Below are 26226 nucleotides of genomic sequence, written 5' to 3' on the forward strand. Positions count from 1 at the left end.
GGCTGCTCGCAGAGCCACGGAGTAAGCCTTAATAGCGGCTTTAGCCCGTGCTTGGTCGGACACATCCTGAGATTTCCTCGATGCACTCTAGTCCCCTCCTCGCACGCTTCATCACAGCCAGCTCCTCAGTGAACCAAGGAGTCGACGTGACTCTACGCAGCGAGAGGGGACGTTCGGGAGCAATCGTGCCAAGTGCCCTAGCCAGCTCACTATTATAGTGATCAGCAAGGACATCGACAGGATCGCCAGTCTCCAGCACAAGAAGATCCCCAAGAGACCTTAGGAGTCCATCCGGATCCATCAGCCTCCTGGGGCGGACCATCTTAATGGGTCCACCACCCCTGCGGAGGTTAGAAGCCATGGCGAAACTTAAACAGATCAGATGATGGTCAGACCATGACAATGGAAGAATATTTTGCTCTTCCACTCTGACTGTCCCACCGTCCACAATAAAAACAAGGTCCAGCGTGTGTCCCGCCTGATGTGTGGGCCCAGATATAACTTGAGACAGCCCCATGGTCGTCATGGCAACCATGAAATCCTGAGCTGCACCTGTCAAAGTGGTCTCGGCATGAATGTTAAAGTCCCCCAAAACTATGAGTTGTTGGGAGACCAAGGCCGAATTGGAGACCACTTCTGCTAGCTCGGACAGAGAGACTGCTGGGTCGCGGGGTGGACGGTACACCAGCAGAATCCCCAAGCTGTCTCGGGCTCCCACCTTCAGGAAGACACATGCAAACCTCGAAGACTGCGGAACGGCGCATCTGATCAGGGCGATGGACTGCCGAAAGATCACCGTGACTCCTCCTCCCCGCCCCCCAGCCCTGGCCTGCTGATGCACCCCGAAACCTGGTGGACACAGCTGGGTGAGATTCACACCACCCTGCTCGTCCAACCACGTCTCGGTGATGCATGCCAGATCCGCCCCCTCATCCAGGATCAGATACACGCACAGCCCTTTCCGCAGGAATAATTTGAGTTCAGGGTTCTGCAGGCTGGTTTAGGAAAACTGAAGTGGAGCTGGCCAGGGTCCTGAATGCCTTTGTCCCATTGAACACGCATAGCTGTGATGTGAAAGAAGATGTAGAGGAAGCAGTTCTTTTGTTTCAGATTGCTCCACATCATTCACTGAAGGAATTATTTCATTTATTCTGTTTCTTTAAAACATCTTCTAAAAAGGAGATATTGGTTTGTTCTTAATTGTTAAATGTCAGTTACAGGACATGTGAACTTTCCTTTCACTAGCATCAGTGGTGTATCTAAGGAACCATTTAAGCAAGACAGGTAAGAATGGACCTCAAATGAAGGTCTCCTTGGTCCAGCCTTCCACAAGCAAACAAAGTTAGTCCTTCTTTATTGTTGGTGTTCTGCAGCAACTGGTACTCGGGAAGCACATTTCCTCTGAGTATGGTGGTTCGGTTTAGCTGTCATAGCTCCTAGCAATAAAAGATCTATTCTTTATGGCCTTATTTACATCCTCAATGACTGGTGTTACATACTGCTTTATCAAATTATCTGGTAACATGAACAGAACCAAATATGAAGAGATCTGATCAAAGTCCCACCGGGTCCTACTTTTAGACAATGTAGATTCTGCATTTATTTCCAAATGATTTCCAAATGTGGCTGTGCTCCTGACCCCACTACATTCATTAGGTTTAGCTGCACAGGACCCACACAAAAGTGGAAAAATGCAAATATGAGAAGAATATTTTTTAAAACACAACACTTCTTTAGGAATTTATAGATCCTCCAGCACACCTCTACGGTCAATTTCTGCCAGGTGTTGGCCACAGAATTATGCTGGAGGACTTACAAATGCCTAGAAAAGTGTTCATTATAGTAATTGCTAGGTCCTCCAGCATAACTTATGACAAAGTTGACCACAGAGTCATGCTGGAGTACCAAGAGATTGCTAGGTAGAACATTTTCATCAAATCCATGAATAATCAAATCTGCAGAATTGAAACCTACAAATGTGGAGGGCCAACTCAAAATATAGGTGTTTCAAAATGATGGATCCAATTTCAAAACAGTATACTTCATGATGGCAGCATGTTACAATTACACAAAGGCTAAAATTGGTTTAACAAGTTATCAAGTTACTATGTTTTATTAACTATTTTGAGGTAGAAACAAATCTAAAAAAAACTTCGTAAAAGGAGGATATCTCATTTGGTCTTATGTTGTGGGGTTGCCATTTTGTGAATGGGTTGTTTGTGCTCTGGGAGAGGCATCTAACAGTGGGCTGTTTGTTGTTGCAGAGATATAGCGATTTCAAATCTGGTCCATCTTTTTGAATCACCTTATAGGAGTTGATGTTTTACAATTTTGCTATTTTAATTTTCAGTCCCCTTTCCAACTCTCTTTATCTTGCTCTTTTTCACTTGTACACTGATATACTCAGATGTATGATAATGATGTGTGCAATTAAATAATGCTATAAAATATGTCAAAACATAAGCCATGAACATTGCATCTTGTACACACAGGAAGAGAGTGAAGTTATGACCTGGTCTCACAAGTGTCCTCGTATGAGCAGAAGAGGCTTCCAGCTGAGCATAGAAAGTCCCTCTTCTTCCCCTTTACTACTCCAGCCTTACTGCACCACCTGAGGCACCTTGTTCCTGAGAAGCCTTCCCCAACATGATTTCTTTGAGGTGTATTGGGTGACAGCTATCATCATTCCCAAGCAATATGACCACTAGTCCCAATGGTTAGGAGAGATGGGAATTATACTCCAGTACATTGGGAGAACAGCAGATTGTGGACATTTATCCTAGGAAGTTCCATTATCCCTTTAGCAGATGTCTTGGAAGGGTCAAGTCATAGAGAAGAAGGAAAGTGGGAAATATTTCTTGGCTATAAATGGCTGCATCTTCCATTGTGAAGTTAAATAATATTGTGAACCTAACAATGCAAGCGATTATATCAACTATTGTAATGTTGACAAAGACTCACATAAGATTTTTCTAAGTACAATGAATAGAATACAACACATACTCTTGACTACTTTCATTTATTTTAACAGGACCTTTTGGGAAATTAAATAAATATATTATTGGAGATGGTGTGGAATAATATCGACTTACTTATATATTTATTGTTTTCTTTTCCTAGTTTAATGGCCTCCAGGCAGCTAGCTGTCACTGAAGTAAATATATCAATAAGCATATGTTAAAATCAACAATAATAGAACAAACACAATAAGCTATTTGCTCCTGCTGTAAAAATATACCATGTGCGCAATTGGATCTAAAGTTCTGCATACAACTCACACAATGCTAGAGGTGCCTGCAATAGACACCCACACAGTGATTTTGCTGGGGGATATTTATACTCACCAGACACATATTCTGTTTTCTCTAACTGCTGCTGTAAATATAGATAAAAGCAACTGGTGTGTGTGTGTAGAGAATGTTACCCAGCTGCAAATGGCTGACCTGTTTCGATGTCACGTCTGAAATTTCATTTGTTTGGCACCGAGTGTGATGAAATTACCTTTTAAGACTACAATCCCCATATTTCCCTATCCAACAAAGCTAATGGTCATGCTTGTTATGAGATGGGGTCTGAATTGTAGTCCAAAAGGAGAACTTTTTCAAGTACTGGTTTAGTTGCTCTGATGTCACTGAAAGGCCAGGTATAGGCAGGGATTTGGAGCACTGGAGGAGCTAAAATGGAAATGCATAGTGTCCAAACCAAAAATTATTCATTTAGTTACTGTGCATTTATTACATACCTCACAAAATGAGTTAATATCTAGCCATCTATAACAGTTTAAAAATATAACTGTCATCATTGAAAAAATATTCAAGGATAGCTGTGTTGGCCGTGCAGGAAAACACAATATAATCCAAAATTCACAAGCAGTTATACAGTTTTTGGGCCAACTCCAATACATAAAATACATTATGCAAGCCTTTAAACAACAAATCATTAAAATCCAACAAAACCCTAGATAAACAGTTTTTCAACAATGAAATATAATATGGAGTGTAACAGCTAAAACAATAACCAGCTACAGGTGGTAGCACTCCACTGCCACACACACACTTTTATCTGAGCAGCTGTCCAGACTACGGCATTCAAGAAATACCATACAATCATTAATTGTGTGTTGCTGTTTATTTCTGAAGAAGCTACAATACGATGGTGAAAACCACACAAGGTTTGTTTTCCCCCTTCAACCTGCTCTTTTCTTTTTAACTGGCTAAGCTTTCCACATAAACTGGATCAACAAGCCAGATAATAGAGAGCAGAGGATATCCACAGAAAAAATAGCTCCTGGTTTCTCAGGTCAGATAACCAAGCCCAGAATTAAGGGAAAGAACAAAACTGAACAAGAGATGTCTAAATAGCCCAAAGGCACCAGATTCTGATTGGTTTTGGAAACCTAGCAGGATCAGCTTTGGTTTAACATTGGCTTTAAACTACAGTAAAGGAGATTCCACCTGAACATTAGGAAGAACTTCCTCACTGTGAGAGCTGTTCGGCAGTGGAACTCTCTGCCCTGGAGTGTGGTGGAGGCTCCCTCTTTTGAGGCTTTTAAACAGAGGCTGGATGGCCATCTGTCGGGGGTGCTTTGAATGCGATTTCCTGCTTCTCGACAGGGGGTTGGACTGGATGGCCCATGAGGTCTCTTCCAACTCAATGATATTATGATTTTATGATTAATGGAAGACCACCAGTGAATACCAGGTGCTGTAGGCTGTATTTCAGAGGAAAGAGTCTCCATGTATTCATTGTGTAAGAAAGCCTTATGAAATTCACAAGGTTGCCATATGTCAGCAGGTGACTTGAAGGCAAACATACCAACTCAAAGCCAGAAACCTTTGTCCATCTGACTTGATAGAGATGCCTGTCTGTGCAAGCAATGGTGAGCATCCACCCACTCATAGGACAAAAAAAATTATACTCAGGTGGACACAGTTCTAATGCAACAATAGAAGAGGTTGTAGATCTACTAATGAATTGTATCACTTCCAGGTGTGGATGGATAGAAGCTCCCAAGACTCAATGTTCTTCTATACAAAACCCCCAAATATTTTCACACAGAAAACTAGTATATTCTATTCCGCCCTTCTCCCTGAAATTTCATTTTTATGTGGGGAATACATCTGGATGTATGAACACCCAAAAGCCTTCAAGTTGCATGAACCATGATTTGCACACACACACACACACACACACACACACACACACACACACAGGGCCTAGGCACCAAAGAAAGACTTTGTGTAAAACCAGCACACAACCTTCTGCCATGGTAAAGGTAGGTAAAGGTTTTCCCCTGACGTTAAGTCCAGTCATATCTGACTCTGGGGGTTGGTGCTCATCTCCATTACTAAGCTGACGAGCCGGCGTTGTCCGTAGACACCTCCAAGGTCATGTGGCCGGCATGACTGCATGGAGTGCTGTTACCTTCCCGCCAGAGCGGTACCTATTGATCTACTCACATTGGCATGTTTTCAAACTGCTAGGTTGGCAGGAGCTGGAGCTAACAGCGGCCACTCCCGCCGCTCCTGGGATTTGAACCTGGGACCTTTCGGTCTCCAGCTCAGTGCTTTTACACACTCCACCACCGGGGCTCCTCTTCTGCCATGATGGGATGAGAATGTGTTACGAGTCTACAGATTGTAAACATGGGGTGGTCAACTGTGACCCTTTGAATGTATTTGCCCTATAATTCCCCATCAGTCCTCACCAATTCAGTGAGCCAAGTCAACACAGGATTATGGGAGATACAACCCAAAAACTCAGGCAACGGTGGTTGCCCTCCTTTGATAGAAGAGGGTTTTGTATAATGACTTATTACAGTGTGTGGAATTGTATTTTTCGAAACCTCTCACCCTCAACCCAATTTTTAGCTTCAATTAGAATAGACCTTTTGAATCAATGGAGCCTTAAATAAGCATTGACATACCAAGATCAAATGAAGGATGCCCAGAAACAGTCTCCCCAGTAAATCAAAAGAATAGTTTTGCAATGAATAACTAAGCAAACCAACACCATTAAGCTGCATCCATGCAAAAAGATCCACTTAGGCCCCTGATAGTGTATATGTGTATATTTAGATGCAGGTGGATATGCTCATCCATTCCTATCAAAGGCCACAACACATTTTGGGTGACTGGGGGATTGGTTATACATAACTAGAGCTGCACTGGGACCATTATCCTACAATTGCTTTATCACACCAGTTGCAACTGTGTGCCATTTCTGCCATAATTCAGCCTCAATATGAGATAATTTGAAACAAGCGACCAGCTATCAATAATATCTATTATACCCCATGCAATCAAATTGCAGGGGGTCTGGGGAATTTATTTCAAATATGTGCGTCATATTTGCCTCTTTACCATCCTGATGGTACGCAGGCAGTGAAGGACTATAATGAAACACCACCACCACCAGCAAAACACAATATATTGTAAACCAGTTATATTATTTCCTACAAATTTCTTTTAAAGACAATTTCAAATACATGTAACAAAGTAAGTTAAATAAATAAATGCAGGTATAAACACACAGTAAAAACTGTCAACCTGCATTTCAGGAGGAAGGTGAGGAGCCAACAACTCTAAAAAGTCTTCCAGAATTAGATGCATGACAGCTAAGCCCGAAAGCCAAGAGAGAAGGGGCCAAGAGTTGTGCCTTGTGTCAAGCCAAGGTTTCCTGAGCAAGGGCCATACAACCAGGCTGCAGAAAGGATCCATGCCTTTGTAGTCCTCACTTCCCGCACAGGCAGCCCCAAGAACCATGCCTCCTCCAGAGCGTAGAAGGAGGAGGCCTTCTTCAAAGAACACATGCCACAGGAGGTTAAAGGGAGAAATTTCCAGAGATAAATCTCACATGTAAAAGACATACTATGTATATAAGCTTCAACAGAGCACAAGACACACACTGCTTGAAGCATCTAAAATAAAACAAAAGGGATGAAAGCCCCCACAATGTTTTTTGTTTTGTTTATCTTTGTCTTATTATTTTCACCCTTACAAATGGAACCAGCATAAGGTAGCAGTTGTGATGTTGGACTATGATTCTGGAGAAAAGGATTCAAATCATAGGGTTTTCAGAGATTAAGGGTGCGTGACTTGCCCGAGGTCACCCAGGAGGTTTTCATAGTCAAGTGGGAATTCCACCATGGCATTTTTATTATGGTACTTGTGTTCCCATGCCTTGTTGGAGTTTGTATACACAGGGTGTCTTTTACTTGTGGGATTTATCTCTAGCAATTTCTTTTCACTTTAGGGGCTTCATAAACAGAAATGACTTGAAGGTACACAACAACAACAACCACAGACAATATTTATTTATTTATTTATTTATTTATTTATTTATTTACAGTATTTATATTCCGCCCTTCTCACCCCAAAGGGGACTCAGGGTGGATCACATTATGTACATATAAGGCAAACATTCAGTGCCCATAAACACATCGAACAGAGACAGACAGACAGACAGACGCAGAGGCAATTGAACCTTTTCCTGAGGGGATGTTCAATTCTGGTCACAGGGGGGAGAAGCTGCTTCATCATCCACTCTGATGGCAGTTCCTCACTTCCTCATTCCAACATTGTAAATTAGTTAAACTTGCCTCCCCACTTTTATAAGTGGTACCTTATTTCCTACTTGATAGATGCAACTATCTTTCGGGTTGCTTGCTCAGCAACGAGCAGGGGCTATATTTTTAATTTTTAATTGATGGGTGCTCACCCCGCCACAGGCTGGCCTCGAACTCATGACATCATGGTCAGAGTGATTTATTGCAGCAGCTACTTACCAGCCTGCACCACAGCCTGGCCCCAATAATGCCTCTTCCCATCAGGATTGTTGTTTTTACACAAACAGGCAAATATTAGGTATAGTGCAGCACTCCCTAACCTGGCATCATCTAGATTTGGTGGACCACTACTCCCACCACCTGCAGTCAATGTGATCATAGGGGTTGGCTGTGGGCGATGGGCGTTGCAGCTCAAAGCATGTGGAGATGCTGGCTAGGAAGAGCTGATGCAGTATTTCAAAGGGTTTACATCTCAATTTATAATACAGTATCTCAGTCACTACACTATGCCAGGTCTCACAGCGTGTGATGCAGGCTCCAAGTACCCTCTAGGTGTATTCTAGATTGTTTGGGTCCATACGGAGATCTACAGTGAGCCCATGGAGGAATTCCATAACTACTGATACATAAATGTATATTGATACACCAAGAAAATAATGATACAGTATGCAAAGATAATCCCAATGCCAGAATAGGGAATTGTGTGGCCTTTGGATGTTTTTGGACTGCAACTGACAGCATTCCTAATAAATGGTCATCCTTGCTCAGAGTGATGGGACTTACAATCAGCCATATTTTCTCCATCAGTGTCCTAACTCAAGGTCAACAGTAGTCTTCAGTAATGAACAAGAGGAGAGAAACAGCTACTTTGTCAAAGTTGCTAATAGTTTGGGCTAAAAGCTGTGGCACGTATTTCTGAATGTCAAAAGTGGCAATGCTCCTTTTTTGGTGACATTCCCAGAAACCTCTCAGCTATCTCTGAAGGATTGTAGTCATACTCCAAATAAAGTAACTTTTTCAAACTCCGGTAGAAGTAAGTCTCCATTAAAAATAGAAAACCTCAATGTAAACCTGGACAGGATCGCACTAAACACCAGCAATGTATTTCCTTCTGGAAGCTGTAGTAATTTTCTAATGATCAGAGCTGCACAAATCTGGCCAATTTATGCAATGTTTAGAAAAGTAAAGGGAGCTAATTTAAGTTCAATTTGGAACCAAAACAGATTTGCAATGTCAGATAATGAGGGGTCTCTTCACTGCACCCAGCAGAAAATTTAACCTTTGTAATAATGATACATGAGAGGAAAGGAGCAGAGAAGACCTAAAACCTCTTACGACTGGTTTTATCTCCCATCCCATCTCTGATTAGTGTATGGTTCAAAAATAAATCAACAGGTTAAGTTAGAGTTCTTCTCATTCAAAGTAATTTCTTCAACTAGACAAACGCACAATTAGTTGCAAACTACATCTTGTACAGAGAGACTGAATGCCAGAGTTCAACATGAGCAGAAGCAAATCATTGTGTTGTAGTTCTAATTGTACCCAAAATAACAGGAAAGAGTGTATGAGAAAGAGAGATAGGTGGGCTCAGATTGTCTCAGTTAATGTTCAGGTTAAACAGCAGCCCAACTGCAGCAATATTATTTAATATGACATGGAGGGATCATTTATTTATAGACTGGTGCAGGCGTTGTTCCCTCACCACCCCTTTCTGAGACGAGAAACATTTGAAAGCGTATTCCCCTCAGGGCCTGCCTGCTAACATGCCTAAGCTCATTTCAACAATACACAAGCTACAGATGTGAGTCCTCCCATTTTATTACTATAGGGTTCAATATTTATCATTATGGATATATAATCTGTCCTAAGACTAAAGAGGAGGGAAGGTGTTGGTACAGGCAGTCCCCAAGATACAAACATCTGACTTACAAACTGTATTCATAGTTAAGAACAGGGGTGGAGACAATAGGAAGTAGAAGAAATCTACCCCTAGAAAGGGAAGTTCACTCGTGGAAGACTTATTATCATGGGGAAAAGGTGTCCCCAATAAAGCTTTCTCACCAACCCTTCTTTCCACCACAAGCTACATTTTTCAAAATTCAATTATCACAGGGACAGAAAGTCAGGCACAAACAACAAAACAAACACCATAGGGGTATTAACCCTTCCCTATGTTATCCAAAGCTTCTATCTATCTACTTACCTACCTACCTATCTAGTAAGGTTTTCCCCTGACGTTAAGTCCAGTCGTGACCGACTCTGGGGTTGGTGCTCATCTCCATTTCTAACCGAAGAGCCGGCGTTGTTCGTAGACACCTCCAAGGTCATGTGGCCGCCATGACTGCATGGAGCGCCATTACCTTCCCAAACTGCTAGGTTGGCAGGAGCTGGGGCTAACAGCGGGTGCTCATTCCGCTCCTGGAATTTGAACCTGGCACCTTTTGGTCTGCAAGTTCAGCAGCTCAGCGCTTTAACGCACTGTGCCACCAGGGGCCCCTATCTATCTACCTATCTGGAATTACACTTAAAAATGTCCCTGTTCTGACTTAATAACAAACTAGCTATGCCCGGCCATGCGTTGCTGTGGCGTTGTCTGGTGGTGTTGGTGAGAAATTGTTGAGGTAGTGGTGGTATTGAATGTCTGTTGTATGGTTGTCTTTATGTTTAGTATGCATTTGGTTGTTTGTGTACTGTGAAAGTGGTGAGGGTAGAGGGGGTCTATGTCCCTGTGTAGTATTGTATAGTATTTATACATTGTCCATGTGTTGGGAATGCTTGGATTGTGTCCTGCTGCATAGTAGAAAGGGTTGGGCTGGATAGCCCTTAGGGGTCTCTCCTAACTCTTGTGCCCTGGGCTGAGTGTGTTGCTAGGAGACCAAGTGGGCGGAGCTTAGCCCTCTAACTGGCAGCAATTGGATAAAAACAATTATTCCTCTCTCTCTAATTAGGACTTTATTTTTCTTTTCTTTTTGTTGTATCAACCTAGAGCCGTGGATGATGGGTTGTGTTGTCAAATTTCGAGGTTGGGGGGCCTGTAGTTTTGTTGTTTTGTCCGCTGCCCTGATGCCATCACTCTTTTATATATATAGACTAGCTGTGCCCGGCCACGCGTTGCTGTGGCGAAGTATGGTGGTATGGGAAATAAAGTATTGAGGAATTGGTGGTAGTTAAGGTCAAGGGTAAAGGTTTTCCCCAGACATTAAGTCCAGTCGTGTCTTACTCTGGAGGTTGGTGCTCATCTCCATTTCTAAGCCGAAGAGCCGGCGTTGTCCGTAGACTCCTCCAAGGTCATGTGGGATGACTACATGGAGCGGCGTTACCTTCCCGCCAGAGCAGTACCTATTGATGCACTCACATTTGCATGTTTTCGAACTTCTGGGTTGGCAGAAGCTGGAGCTAACAGTGGGGGCTCTCTCCGCTCCCCCAATTCAAACCTGTGGCCTTTCGGTCCAGAAGTTCAGCAGCTCAGCGCTTTAACATGCTGCGCCATCAGGGGATATTATTTCCTAAAGGTTGTGAATATACAATATTTCTGATTGGTTTTTTTTGTTTGTTGGAGGCAAGTATGAATGCTGCAATTAGGAAAAATGATTAGGATGTAATGGCCTTGCAGCTTTAAAGCCTGGCTGTTTCCTCCCTGAGTGAATTTTTTGTTGGGAGGTGTTAGCTGGCCCTGATTGTTTCCTGTCTGGAATTCCCTTGTTTTCAGAGTGGTGTTGTTTGCGATATTTTATGTGCTTCTACTGTCTGTGGCCCTGAGAAAACAGAGGATTTTCCAGACTTTGATGATGGGAATACTTTGTTGGGAGGTGTTAGCTGGCCCTGATTGTTTCCTGTCTGGAATACCCTTGTTTTCACAGTGATGTTGTTTGCGATATTTTATGTGCTTCTACTGTCTGTGGCCCTGAGAAAACAGGATTTGCCAGACTTTGATGATGGGAATACTTTGTTGGGAGGTGTTAGCTGGCCCTGATTGTTTCCTGTGTGGAATTCCCCTGTTTATTTACTGTCCTGGTTTTAGAGATTATATTGTTCTGCATTATTCTATCCCAGAAATTATTTCATATTAAAGAAGAATCTCACTTATCCAACATTCGCTTATACAATGTTCTGGATTATCCAACGCAGTCTGCCTTTTCATAATCAATGTTTTTGTAGTCAGTGTTTTAAATTCATTGTGATATTTTAGTGGTAAATTTGTAAATACAGTACAGTAGAGTCTCACTTATCCAATATAAACGGGCCGGTAGAACGTTGGATAAGCGAATATGTTGGATAATGAGGAATTAAGGATAACCCTATTAAACATCAAATTAAGTTATGATTTTACAAATTAAGCACCAAAACATCATGTTAGACAACAAATTTGTCAGAAAAAGTAGTTCAATATGCAGTAATGCTATGTAGTAATTACCGTATTTATGAATTTAGCACCAAAATATCACAATATATTGAAAGCATTGACTACAAAAATGCGTTGGATAATCCAGAACATTGGATAAGCGAGTCTTGGATAAGTGAGACTCTACTGTAAATACTACATAGCATTACTGCGCATGGAACTACTTTTTCTGTCAAATTTGTTGTATAATATGATGTTTTGGTGCTTAATTTGTATAACGATTACCTAATTTGATGTTTAATTGGCTTTTCCTGAATCCCTTCTTATTATCCAACATATTCACTTATCCTGCCGGCCTGTTTACGTTGGATAAGTGAGACTCTACTGTATATTTCTAATCTTATATTATCTGCTCAGAACTGGATTATCTGAGGCCCCTTCTTCACAGCTGTATAAAATGCACACTGAAGTGGATTATATGGTAGTGCGGAGTCAAGATAATCCAGTGCAAAGCAGATAATATAAGATTATAAATGGGTTATATAGCTGTGTGGAAGGACCTTGAATCTACACTGCCATATAATCCAGTGCAAATTAGATAATCTGTGGAAGAAGTCTAAGTGAGGCCTAACTCTGCCTGTCCCCTAACTGAAACCTGGCTGTGCCTTGGTTGCTAGGCAACCAAGTGGGCAGAGATTAGCCCTCTAAACTGGCAGCAATTGGATAAAAAAATTATTGCTCTCCCTCTAATTAGGACTTTATTTTTCTTTTCTTTTTGTTGTATCAACCTTGAGGCGTGGATGATGGGTTGTGTTGTCAAATTTTGAGGTTGGGGGGCCTGTAGTTTTGTTGTTTTGTGAATTGCCGTGATGCCATCACTCTTTTATATATATAGATTAAGAACAAACCTACAGAACCTATCTTATTTGTAACTTGCACAATTGCAAATACTATAATACTTTTGCAAAGGTTGCCTTGAATTTTGAAATCCTGGGTAGGAAAGTGAAGATTGTAGAGGCATCGGTGGGATTCCCACCAAGACTTCTAGTGAAAGATAACGGGCCATACAAGGACATGAAGATAGTGCAGATGAAGAACTAACTATGCAGATGATGTTGACAGAAAAGGTTTGGTTTCTGATTACACTGTCTTCATTTACTAGATGAAAAATTACAAGCCATGAATGCGCTGGGAGCCCCTGGTGGCACAGTAGGTTAAACCTCTGAGCTGCTAAACTTGCTGACCAAAAGAAAGGTCAGTGGTTTGAATCTGGAGAACGTGATGAGCTCCCACTGTAAGCCCCAGCTTCTGCCAACCTAGCAGTTTGAAAACATGCAAATGTGGGTAGATCAATAGGTACTGCTCTGGCAGGAAGGTAACAGTGCACCATGCAGTCATGCTGACCAAATGACCTTGGAGGAGTCTATGGACAATGCCAGCTCTTTGACTTAGAAAGCATATTCCCCTCAGGGCCTGCCTAGAGATGAGCACCAACCCCCCCAGAGTCGAACATGACTAGACTTAATGTCAGGAAAATACCTTTATTTTTACTATAGATGTGCTGTGCCTCACCAAGACCAGGAAGAAATAAAAGCATGGCAAATCTAATCAGGAGGTAGAAATCCAACCTTTGCATCTTCTTACATCACTTCATGAATACATTAGAACATGCCACATTGTTTGGATTTGTGCATAATACGTGACTGTTAAAAGTGATGAAGCTGCATGTGATTATTACAAAAGGGTTTTGTTGCAGAAAAACATGGCCCTGTTTTGTCCCTTTTGCTAGAATTTTAATTGGTTTATTTCCTATTTAGAATGTTATATTTTAGTTTATGACTGTTTAACAGTTTTTTTACGCCTTGAGGTTCCTGCTGGGATCATAAATCCAGGTTATATAAATAATGGATTATATAAGTTGCAGTTATTTAATTTAAGGTCCATCTCACTTTTTTTGACAAGTATTGGCACCCAGAATGGCTCGCTCATTCTCATATATATATGAGACAGGGCTTGCCCTGAGGCTTATGGATGGAAAGAGAGAGAATGAAAACGAGAGAAAGACACTAGAAAAAGGAACTGGGATGGGAAGGATGGACCTTTCTGTTATAGTCTAACACAGGGCATCTCAAACTAATTCCACTCATGACATTTTTTGTCCTGATAAATTTTGACATGATCCCAGGTATATAAAATAGGTATAAAAATCAAACATTTACTGATAATAAACCAGCATTTGCAAGGCTTGCTACACAGGCTGCTTTTCTTTTTTGCGGAGTACAGCTGAAGCATTTTTTGCAGAAGCCACTGTAAACACTGCAAGTTGTTGCTAAGAGATTTGTGTAAATAGGTGGCATTCAGAAACCTTATACTGTTGTCAAATTTTTCAGGACCCCAATATTGAGCTCAGGGGACCCCATTTGGGGTTGGGACCCTCAGTTTACGAAACAGTAGTCTAACATATGCATCTCTATGATTTCAGCAGTTCCCTAGTTCTCCTACCCGAGCTGCTGATTTACTTGTACTTTGCATTTGCACTTGAGGAACTTTCAATAGTTCCTCTGGTTCCTTCACTTTCCAAAGCCCCTGCTGTGTTCAGTTGAATTGCAACTGCACTGATACACTTTTGAAACGGTACATTTGGGATATGAAAAAAATGCCAATAAAGAAGAGTTCTGACTGTAATCTTAGATCTAGTATACTGGGCACTGGGTCTCTTACAATATGTAGACTTGGCCTTTGAGAAACAGTTACAAAGTTTGCTTCCCTGTTTCCTAGTGAGCAGACATGGTGGCCGTAATATGCCTTTCCACCTTCACCTGATACTCTCAGTTTTACCTCTGATTTCCTGCAGGCCAGGTACTACATTGCACCCCTTAATAAACTGTAAAGGTAAAGGTTTCCTCTGATGTTAAGTCCAGTCAGCTCCGACTCTGGGGGTTGGTGCTCATCTCCATTTCTAAGCCGAAGAGCCAACGTTGTCCATAGACATCTCCAAGGTAATGTGGCCGGCATGACTGCATGGAGCACCGTTACCTTCCTGCCAAAGCGGTACCTATTAATCTACTCACATTTGCATGTTTTCAAACTGCTAGGTTGGCAGAAGCTGGAGCTAACAGCGGGCGCTCACTCCGCTCCCCGGATTCGAACCTGCGACCTTTTGGTCTGCAAGTTCAGCAGCTCAGTAATAAACTGTACTGCTGATATAATCAATTCCACAGTCCCGCTCCTTCATTTCAGTTTACAGCTAATACACCAAGAAAGTGAAGTACTGCACTATGGTTGTCACAGGTCCTTTGATACACACAACTCCTGGAAGCCATGCTTTATGAAGAATAGCTTAGGGAGCTGGGAATATTTAGCTTGGAGCCATGTTTAAATATATGAAAAGATACCACAACAGAGGGGGAGAACATGCATATAACAGCACTGGGGTACCTTCCATGTATGGCACACTCCACATAAATTCATAGAGTTGGAAGAAACCCCAAAAGCCATGCAGTCCAACCCCATTCCACCATGCAGGAACACACAATCAAAGCATCCTTAACAGATGGTCATCCAGCCTCTGCTTAAAATTTCCAGAGAAGAAGTCTCCACCACACGTTGACTCCTATCATATGGATTTAACTCACAGCCTGGTCGCTGTCGTGTGTGTTTAACTATGAACTTGAACTACAATTTTATTTCTGTACACTTACATCCAACTGGGTTTATAGTTTCACTGTATAATTATGACAACCAAATCTTGTAAAACATTGCAGCAAAACAAGCTGCATTCATTTGAGCTGCCTGCTGGCCCAAGAGAACTCTCATCCATAAAAGAGCAGAAACTTCTCAACTGGCAGCTGGATTCTCAGAGACCACTCTCAAATTCTTGCTGACTGGCTGTGTACCTACAATTATTATAGTAAAACTGGGTAGGGGGTAAGCATCCCTACTTCCCCCATCACCAACAACCTTGACACCAATATGAGCAATGCTTTCTTGGGAAGGAGAGTAGGAGGCCAGTCCATATGTGCATCAGCCTGGAAGCTGACATAATGAAGTGTCAGCTTTTTAAAAAGATATGCATGCTTTTTAGTGACGCTGGTTTCTATATTCCTATGATGTTCTACTGCCCAGGCTCCACAAAACACATGAGGAAGCTTAATTTTTAAAGTGTTTGCAGACTTTACTTGATTATTTTTTTATCCTCGTTGCTTACGGAAGTATTTTCCAAAATATAGTAACCACAAAGTGACCATCCTCCCAACTAAAAGTCATTAGGAACACTATCTATAGACTTCAGCTAGTGTTTTGTATCTTAAAAAATGGATAGAAAGATATAATACAGTGAAAAGAGAAACATGCCTCCCCAAAGAATGGGAGAAGTCGCTAGCACACATACTTCTAATATTTGGGCCTGATCAAATTCATTGTGCTAAGAGATCTGACTAGTTACACAGAATTCTCCCTCAGCTACAGTATTTCTGAATAATCAGTATAACTCAAAAGACCATGAATCATACTCTGAATAAAAGAATACACTTCATTCTGGTAGTTCGATGCAATCCCTACTTAATATAACAAAATTCTGAGCAGCTGAGATCCATGCATTTGTAAGTTGTGAAAACACTATTCAGATTATCTGGCTATGTGGTATGGTGCTATCAGCTGCATTATGATGAACTCTGGTAGACTTTGCAGAAATACAGGTAAACCACAGAAATGTATAGATCCCTACAAGGCATATTTCCTCACTGATGAATTTGAAAAATGTTGAGAGGAGTGTGAATCTCTCATTACCCTTTAACATAGGCGGGCAAACTTTAGGTTTGTGGGATCTATATTGCTATTGCTATTTATCAGAACCCCAAGATATACCAACTACAGCCTGACTAAAAATGAAATTAATTTACAACTAAAGAAGGCTGAGTTTAGAAAATTATGATGATTACCAGAATTGCACTGAATTTCCAAACAGATACCCAAGTTCCTCCAATTTTCTTCATTGCAGCAATACAATTACAGCAATACAATTACACATAATGAGAAGAAGGAAAGTCTGGAGAATGATGCTGGGGAAAATGGAAGGAAAAAGGATGAGGGGCTGACCAAGGGCAAGGTAGGTGGATGGATGGTATCCTTGAAATGACTGGCTTGACTTTGAAGGAGCGGGGGGGTGGCGATGGCCAACATGGAGCTCTGGAGTGGGCTGATCCATGAGGTCACGAAGAGTTGGAAGTGACTGAAGAAATAAACAATAACAACAAGTAATTCAGGGATATGCGATTTGCTGGCCTTGGCCCCGTGTGAGCCGCTCCGAGCCCCCTTGGGGAGATGGAGGCGGCATATAAAAATAAAGTTGTTGTTGTTGTTATGACACAGAAAACAAAATAGATATGCTGGATTTCGTATCACAAAATCACAAGTCGAACACTTCCCAAGTATCTAGGACTGTGTGATGTATTTTCGGATGATGCGTGCAGATCACAGTAGGGTGGCCTTTTGCAGTTGGCAGATCGTGATTTTGTCAATCTCTATTGTTTCCAAATACCGGCTGAGATCTTTTGGCACGGCACTCAATGTGCCGATCACCACCGGGACCACCTGCACTGGTTTCTGCCATAGTCTTTGAAGTTCAATCTTGAGGTCCTGATAGCGGCTGAGTTTTTCCTGTTGTTTTTCGTCAATGCGACTGTCACCTGGGATGGCGACAGTTGTTGTTGTTGTTGTTGTTGTTGTTGTTGTTATTATTATTATTATTATTATTATTATTATAAGTCTTGTTGGTTCTACTGTTTGCTCATTCCTGCCTCCAAACACTGAGGAGACTTCCTAGTGTCTACCATCACAAACAAACAATAACCAGCCCTCAAAAAGGATGCTTCTCTCAAGAGCCAAATGTGAATTCCCTGTAGAAATAAAGATAATGGTGAGAACTTATCACAGACTCCACCAAATGATCAGGGGAATACTGTTCCTTAACTTTGCACCTTTCCTCTGCAAAAAAAATTATTCATTTTGTGAGTTTGAAGAAATTCCCTACTGAACTTGCCACCTCCAAGAGAAAGCAAGCAAGCAAGCAATAAAACCCCACCCATCGGTGCTGTACTGAAGTCAGAAGGACTGCAAAGGAATTGTTGTTTCCTGAATTTCCCTCTCTAATCCTTCTGCCTTTTGATCAATGCAAAGAATGGAATCTTACTTCTACAGGGGGAACGAGAAGTATCTATGTGGGGAGCACATGAGCTAGAAAACAAACTGGAAGAGGAGCGTATGGTGGGGAAAGTGTCACACGCCATCTTATCCCACCTTCTACCAACCAGGTTTGAATAAAAGCTATCGGATTCCTTTACAAAAAGCAAGGCTGTTATTGACTGGAGTCGTCTGTGCATATTACATAATATTAATGACTGTATTTGTTATCTTTCACAATAGCACATGCTGGAAAAGCTGGTGGGAATTGGAGTTCAACTTCATCTGGAATACTACTGATTCCTAAAGATGTTGTTCTTTATGCTTTCTCTCAGTCTGGTACCTTCCAAATTATTTGGACTGCCACTCCCATCAGTCCTGCTAACATGAGAAGGACATATTCTAAATGTGTTAGGGATTCCTTTTCTTCAGAAGAGGAGGGGGAGCAGGAAAGTGTTCATGAATCTGAGGGTGAGTTGGAATCTGAGGAGGAGATTTTGCAAGTACCCACATTTCAGGAGAGGCGAAAGCAAACAGGGCAGAGATGTCATTCAGCTAGAATAGCTGCCAGAAATGCAGCTGAGTAATTAGGAACTGCCCTAGCAGCTGGGAGGGGACTCAGGGCTATAAAGCAGAAGCAGGTGCAGCCAGCTCTTGCTGGTAACAAACTGACTCTTCGCTCCCCTTGTGCCTGCTTCAAGTTTGCATCTGGGAAACTGCTCCTAAGGTTTTATTGCTGTTTTTTGTATGAAGTAAGACTGTTATTTGATTGGGAATTTAACAGAGACTAAGAACTGTGTTTACCCTAAGACTTCCTTGCCTCCTTTTGCATTATTCTACTGAGTGTGCTGTACTTTATGTTTTGCTGAAGTAAAGCAGTTTTCATTTACTTACCACAGTGTTTTAAGGCTGTTCTTGAAAGACAAAACAGGACAAATGACACGTTATCTTTATGCTTTCCCAATGATTTGGATGACAACTCTCATCAGCCCAATCTAACATAGCCAACGGTGAGAAAGGAATGTGAATGCCCTGTTTGGGATGTTATTCTTTATGCCTTTCCTAGCCTAGTGCCTTCTAAAAGATTTGGACTGCATGGACACAAGTAAGTAATTACAGAAGTCCAAAGCATTTATGAAGAATGACTTATGAAATGCTGTGTGAGCACCTTCTAGGATAGGTTTTGGACTATAATTCCTGTAAACTCAATTAATGTAGTTGTACTCTAAATCCTTTGGAAAGTACCAGGTTGCCTGAATCAACCTTTGAATGTTTGTAGGCATGAGGCATGACGAATGCTGAGTGCTGAGTATATTCAAAAGGTCTGTCATCCTATCCTGATTCAAGCTTCAAAACAGAGTTTTGAAACCCAACCCAGCTATAGGGTGGTGAAAAGGGGTCTCTCAAAAGTGGTGACATGACTAAGCCCTTCATCCTGGGATTCCTTGTGGAAGGATAAATCATCTCATAGATGCTCAAATTATGAGAAGTGGGAGACTAGGAGAAACCTCACTAAAATCTAGAGATTCCCAGTTTTGACAAAGCCAGGGTCTTTGCATAGCTTTTTGCAAACAGCATCCAAGTAAGGCAGTGGTAAAAGGGTTTGTTAAAAAAGACAACCGCACCCTCAACCTCCTTGTACTTTGAGCACTGAATCTCATCTCTTTCAAATGCTGCCATTCCCTCACAAGCTCACATCCATTCTATCCTTGTCCTTTGACGTTGAACATAATTACTTCACAATTGTCTGGGAAAACCCTTTTGAGGACTCATGTGATTCTGTGACTGACAAGTTGGACTAAAGACTAGAATGGCTCAGCTTCAAATCCTTCATACAACAGTGAAGGCCACTGGGTGATCTTTGGGCCAAGATAAAGGGTGTTTGAAAAAGAACTCCCTATTCACCATTTAATTTAAATGGTGAATAGGGAGTTCTTTTTCAAACACCCTGTATAATTACTCTTTCTTCATCCTTTGAGGCACTTGCTTCACAAGGTAGTTCATTTATTATTTATTTACTAGCTTGGGGACCCAACGGTCCTCAGGTTATTAGAAGAAGGTATTGTTTGTTTTGGGATGTTAGGTAATATCACGGAAGTTTGGTCCAGATCCATTGTTGGTTGGGTTCAATACTGTCTGGATAAGGGTGAACTACAATTCCCAGATTCCCAGGGCAATCACCCCCAGACCCTGCCAGTTTTCGCAGTTGCAAGAGGTCACTATAACCAAAAATGTAATCTAATAATATAAACTATAAGACAGTATTTCCTATATATGCTATAGTCATAGAACATTCAATTTACAGACAAGGATTATAGAAATTCAAAATATACTAAATGCTTCAAAATACATATCTCTAAACCAAAATATAATTAACTAGCTGTGCCCGGCCACGCGTTGCTGTGGTGTTGTCTGGTGGTGTTGGTGAGAAATTGTTGAGGTAGTGGTGGTATTGAATGTCTGTTGTATGGGTTCTTTATGTTTAGTATGCACACTGAAGTTGCTTATATGGCAGTGTGGAGTCAAGATAATCCAGTTCAAAGCAGATAATATAATATTCTAAATGGGTTATATAGCTGTGTGGAAGGGCCTTGAGTCTACACTGCCATATAATCCAGTTGAAATCTGATAATCTGTGGAAGAGGCCTAAGTGAGGCCTAACTGTGCCTGTCCCCTGGGCTGAGGAGGTTGCTAGGAGACCAAGTGGGCGGAACTTAGCCTTCAAACTGGCAGCAATTGGATAAAAACTATTATTCCTCTCCCTGTAATTAGGACTTTATTTTTCTTTTCTTTTTGCTGTATCAACCTAGAGCCGTGAATGATGGGTTGTGTTGTCAAATATCGAGGTTGGGGGGCCTGTAGTTTTGTTGTTTTGTCCGCTGCCCTGATGCCATCACTCTTTTATATATATAAATGTGTTACAAACACACATACATTCATGGAAAGCAGAACTCTTATATTAAGGGTTTGTGAGTCCAATGACAACCAGAGTTCATGTTCCACTCTGTACAAGGGTGAACTACAACTCCAGATCCAAGGTCAATCATTCCCAAACCAGGTCTGTGTGCAAAGTTTGGTCCAGATGTGACATCAGCTGTGTTCAGTACTTTCTGGATGCAGGTGAACTATAACTCCCAAAATCAAGGTCCATTCCCACTAACCCCTGCAGTATGTGGGAATGGCTCCAGTCCATTGTCGGTAGGGGTCACAGTATAAGTGAAAGTATTGCAAGTCCTATTATCCGTGGCAAGTTTGGTCCAGATTCATTGTTGGTTGGGTGAACAGTGCTCTTTGGATGTAGGTCAAGTACAACTCTTGTAAATCATGGTGAATTCTCCCCAAACTTCTTGTTCAGTTGCTGATCAATTCCTATGTTAACTGTATGCCATAGGAAAGGGTAGGAAAGGGTTAAGGTAGAGGCAGTGAGTGGGTCATGCAAATTAAGGAACCCTGGGATCTCCATTCTGGAGGAGAAACAGAATATCTAGGATGAAATAGTCCCCACATGAAAGCCTTCACTTGGGTGGGGGGCAGGATGGTGTTTGTGGAGGACACTGGCAGGGTTTGGGCTCCTTGTTCATGGTGCTTACTATAACCTGCATGTCAGTGAAGGGAGGGCCATTGGTGTCCCCTGCTCAGTGGGAACTATAGCTGTTTGTGGAGGCCGGAGGCTCTCTGTTTAAGTGGAAACCTCCTCCACATACACACATACACATTTTTCACTTTTATTATGTGTATTTATTTATTCGCGGTATTTATATACCACCCTTCTCAACCCCAAAGGGGACTCAGGGTGGTTCACAGTGTTGACAACAATTCAATGCCCTCGATAAAAAACAGTATAAAACATCAAAATTGACCCTCCCTTAATAAAACATTAAACATTATCAAACACAGTTACCCATTTCACACATTGTAATTACAGTTCAGAAGGAGAAATGGCTTAGACTCATAGACACCCCTTTGTCACACTTAGACATTTGAAGTACACTCAAGATATCCGAGATCCATCTGACATATCACAAGAGCCACAAAAGCGGGACTATGAAATGTAGGCTCAGCAGGTAGCTATGATCCAACTTATTGTCCTTGAAAACACACATTTGCAAACTCTTATCTGTTGCATACACATGCAACAAAGATGTATTGGTAGAACAGGAAAGAGAAAGGGAGGGGGTTTAAGTTATTTCAGTGTGCAGTTCTAAGAAGTTCTATATACAAAATTCAAGGAGCCTCTCACTGGCTTTAGAAACACCCTTTCTCGTATCTGATCACAAAAGATATTTTCATCAGGCAGGTATAGCTCTCCTTACCTACAAAGATTGTGAGATAGTAGTGGTAATTATAACACTATGTAACACAATTTTTGTTCCTGGGTTATAAATGCCATATCCTAATTGGTTCTCCTAAAAACATGGAAAAGGTTTATTAAACTGCCAAAACTTTGTTTTTACGGGACATCCTACAGCACATTTTGCTATAGTTTTTCAATGAATATCTCATAGAGTCTCAACCAATTCAACATAGTTTGTGGCAGCCACAAAAACAAAGTTTCTGAAGTATAACAACTACAGTAGAGTCTCACTTATTCAACATTCGCTTATCCTATGTTCTGGATTATCCAACACGTTTTGTAGTCAATGTTTTCAATACATTGTGATATTTTGGTGCTAAATTTGTAAATACAGTAATTACTACATAGCATTATTGCATATTGAACTACTTTTTCTGTCAAATTTGTTGTATAACATGATGTTTTCGTGCTTAATTTGTAAAATCATAACCTAATTTGATGTTTAATAGGCTTCTCCTTAATCTTTCCTTATTATCCAACATATTCACTTATCCAACATTCTGGATTATCCCACGCGTTTTTGTAGTCAATGTTTTCAATACATCGTGATATTTTGGTGCTAAATTTGTAAATACAGTAATTACTATGTAGCACCTGCATATTGAACGACTTTTTCTGTCAAATTTGTTGTATAACATGATGTTTTGGTGCTTAATTTGTAAAATCATAACCTAATTTGATGTTTAATAGGCTTCTCCTTAATCTCTCCTTATTATCCAACATATTCGCTTTTCCAAAGTTCTGCCGGCCCGTTTATGTTGGATAAGTGAAATAACACTTTCAAACCAGAAACAGAACGTTTTTCATTTTGTTACATCGTGTAGTTAGTGAATTTCCCTGAGGAATGTCATTCTCCTCATGATAGACACAGAGTAAACCTTTATGATGAGATGCTCACAAAGTAAACATCTTGCTCTATACAGCGTGGACACTCAACATCTGGGATAAGAAACATGCAAATCCCCAGATGTTGTTGGACTTAAATTCCCATTCACCTGAGCCTGCTGGGCATGGGAGTCCAATATGTTCAGGAACATCACACAATCTCCACCTATGCCCTAAGATTAAGGATTTCCGTTGAATAAACGTGAAGATTGCCCAAGAACCTCGTGCAACTCAGGTGTGTATGGAAAGAGAGTTATACGACAGATGATTCCACATGTTCAATGTGTTGTTGAAGGATTTCATGGCTGGAATCTCTGGGTTGCTGTGAGTTTTCTGGGCTCTATGGCCATGTTCCAGAAGCATTCTTCCCTGACATTTCGCCCATATCTATGGCAGGCATCCTCAGAGGTTGTGGGGTCTGTTGGAAACTAGGCAAGGGGGAGTTTATATATCTGTGGAATAATGTCCAGGGTGGGAGAAAGAACTCTTGTCTGTTTGAGGCAAGTGTGAATGTTACAATTGGCCACATTGATTAGCATTGAATAACCTTTCAGCTTCAAGGTCTGACTGCTTCCTGCCTGGGGAAATCCTTTGTTGGGAGGTGTTAGCTGGCCCTGATTGTTTCCTGCCTGGAATTCTCCTGTTTTCTGAGTGTTGTTTGTTATTTACTGTCCTGGTTTTTAGGTTTTTTAAAATACTGATAGCCAAATTTTGTTCTTTTTCATGGTTTCCTCCTTTCTGTTGAAATTGTCCACATGCTTGTGGATTTCAGTGGCTTCCCATGGTGGCTGTTAGAGTGGTCCAGCATTTTTCTCAAATAATATACTGTTTCCAGGTTGGTTCATCAGGTGCTCTTCTACGGCTGACTTCTCTGGTTGAGTTAGTCTGTTGAGCCTTTCATGTTACTTGGTTCGTGTTTGGGCATCGCTGTGTTTGGTGGTCCCAGTGTAGACTTGTCCACAGCTGCATGGTATACAATAAACTCCTGCAGAGGTGAGCGGATCCCTCTTGTCCTTTGTTTAACACAGCATTTGTTGGATTTTCTTAGTGGGTCTGTTGATACAGTAGAGTCTCACTTATCCAACATAAACGGGCATAAGCAAATATGTTGGATAATAAGGAGAGATTAAGGAGAAGCCTATTAAACATCAAATTAGGTTATGATTTAACAAATTAAGCACCAAAACATCATGTTATACAACATATTTGACAGCAAAAGTAGTTCAATATGCAGTAATGCTACGTAGCAATTACTGTATTTACGAATTTAGCGCCAAAATATCATGATGTATTGAAAACATTGACTACAAAAATATGTTGGATAATCCAGAACGTTGGATAAGCGAATGTTGGATAAGTGAGACTCTACTATAGTTTGTAAGTTGTGTTTCTTTATCAGTTTCCCTATGTGGTCAGTGGTTCCCTTGATGTATGGGAAAAACACTTTTCCTCTGGGTGGATCTTTGTCTTTACTCTCGTGGCTTGTTCTTGGCCTCCCAACAAAGGATTCCCTCAGGCAGGAATCAGCTGGGCTTGAAGCTGCAAGGCGTTTCAATGCTAATCAAGGTGATTAATTGCAACATTCACACTTGCTTGCAACAGACAAGAGTTCTTTCTCCCACCCTGGACCTTCCACAGATATATAAACCCACTTGCTTAGTTTCAAACAGACCTCACAACCTCTGAGGATGCCTGCCATAGATGTGGGTGAAACGTCAGGAGAAAATGCTTCTGGAACATGGCCATAAAGGTAAAGGTAAAGGTTTCCCCTAACCTTAAGTCCAGTCATGTCTGACTCTGGGGGTTGGTGCTCATTTCTAAGCCGAAGAGTCGGCGTTGTCTGTAGACACCTCTAAGGTCATGTGGCCGGCATGACTGCATGAAGCACCGTTACCTTCCCACTGGAGTTGTACCTATTGATCTACTCACATTGGCATGTTTTTGAACTGCTAGGTTGGCAGAAGCTGGAGCTAACAATGGGCGCTCACTCCGCTCCCGGGATTTGAACCTGGGACCTTTTGGTCCGCAAGTTCAGCAGCTCAGTGCTTTAACACACTTCGCCATCGGGGCTCCATATGGCCATATAGCGTGCAAAACTGACAGCAATAAAGTGATTCCGGCCATGAAAGAATTTGACAACAAATTGCACGATTATTCCCACATTGTAGACAACCAGATGCGGGGACCAACCATCTCAAACAAAGGGGGGGGGGGGAGGACTCACGGGTGCCGTCGAAGCGGGTGGCGATGGTATCCAGGAAGGTGTTTTGGGGAGCCAAGAGGCCCCTCATCACGGGCATCTTAGGACAGGCGCCAGCACACTTCCATCGTCCGAGTTTGCTCAGGAGGGAAGAAAAGTCCCCTTAGATTCACAGACGGGGAAGAGCGAGGGCTCAGAGGGGGCAAGCCTGTCGCCAAAGAGAGTCCACTCCGTCGAGGCGTAAGGTGGGACCAGGAAGCCACGGAGGACAAGAGGATGAGGATGACGAAGAAAGTCCTTCGCCACGTCCAGCTCTTGCTTAGGGGCAGCCCCCATCCTCGCTGCTGGGCTGCTTCGGGCGCCTTTCCTCCTCCTCCTCCGCCTCCTCCTCTCCTGAGCATCCCGATCTGGAAGCGGCCGCGCAGGAGCCCCGCATCCTCGACCGCCCTTCTTTCCGCAAGTCCGACGGCCGGTCCCAGGCGCTGCTTTCCTCAGCCGCGTCCTCCTCCTCCCTCCGTCTCCGAGCCCAAAGTTGCTCCGCTTTGCCACTGGCACGCCTTGGCCTCCAGGGGGCGCTCGGGGACAGCGGCCCCAGCCTCCTTCCCTCCGACTAGGCGCCTCTCTCTCCGCATCTTCGCCTCAATTTAGGAGTTGCCATGGCTACTAAAAACCCACCCTGACGGCTCTCCCTTAAAGGA

The 26226-nt window shown here is 42.0% G+C and overlaps 1 protein-coding gene across 3 annotated transcripts in view; it reads right to left on the reverse strand.

Annotated features, from left to right (window-relative positions):
- Window positions 1-26156, reverse strand: part of kcnh3 (potassium voltage-gated channel subfamily H member 3) — a 72453-nt gene extending 46297 nt beyond the window's left edge. Inside the window, exon 1 of one of the 3 annotated variants that reach the window (XM_062971021.1) lies at window positions 25553-26148. In XM_062971021.1, the coding sequence (XP_062827091.1) occupies window positions 25553-25628 (76 nt within the window). In that variant the 5' untranslated portion in view covers window positions 25629-26148. Of the gene's footprint in view, window positions 1-25552 lie in introns of all 3 variants that reach the window. The other 2 variants (XM_003223227.4, XM_062971022.1) reach the window with 2 other exon arrangements.
- Between the last annotated feature and the right edge of the window lie 70 nt (window positions 26157-26226).

This window comes from Anolis carolinensis, chromosome 2 (genome assembly GCF_035594765.1).
Source record: "Anolis carolinensis isolate JA03-04 chromosome 2, rAnoCar3.1.pri, whole genome shotgun sequence".
NCBI classification, from domain to species: Eukaryota; Metazoa; Chordata; class Lepidosauria; order Squamata; family Dactyloidae; genus Anolis; species Anolis carolinensis.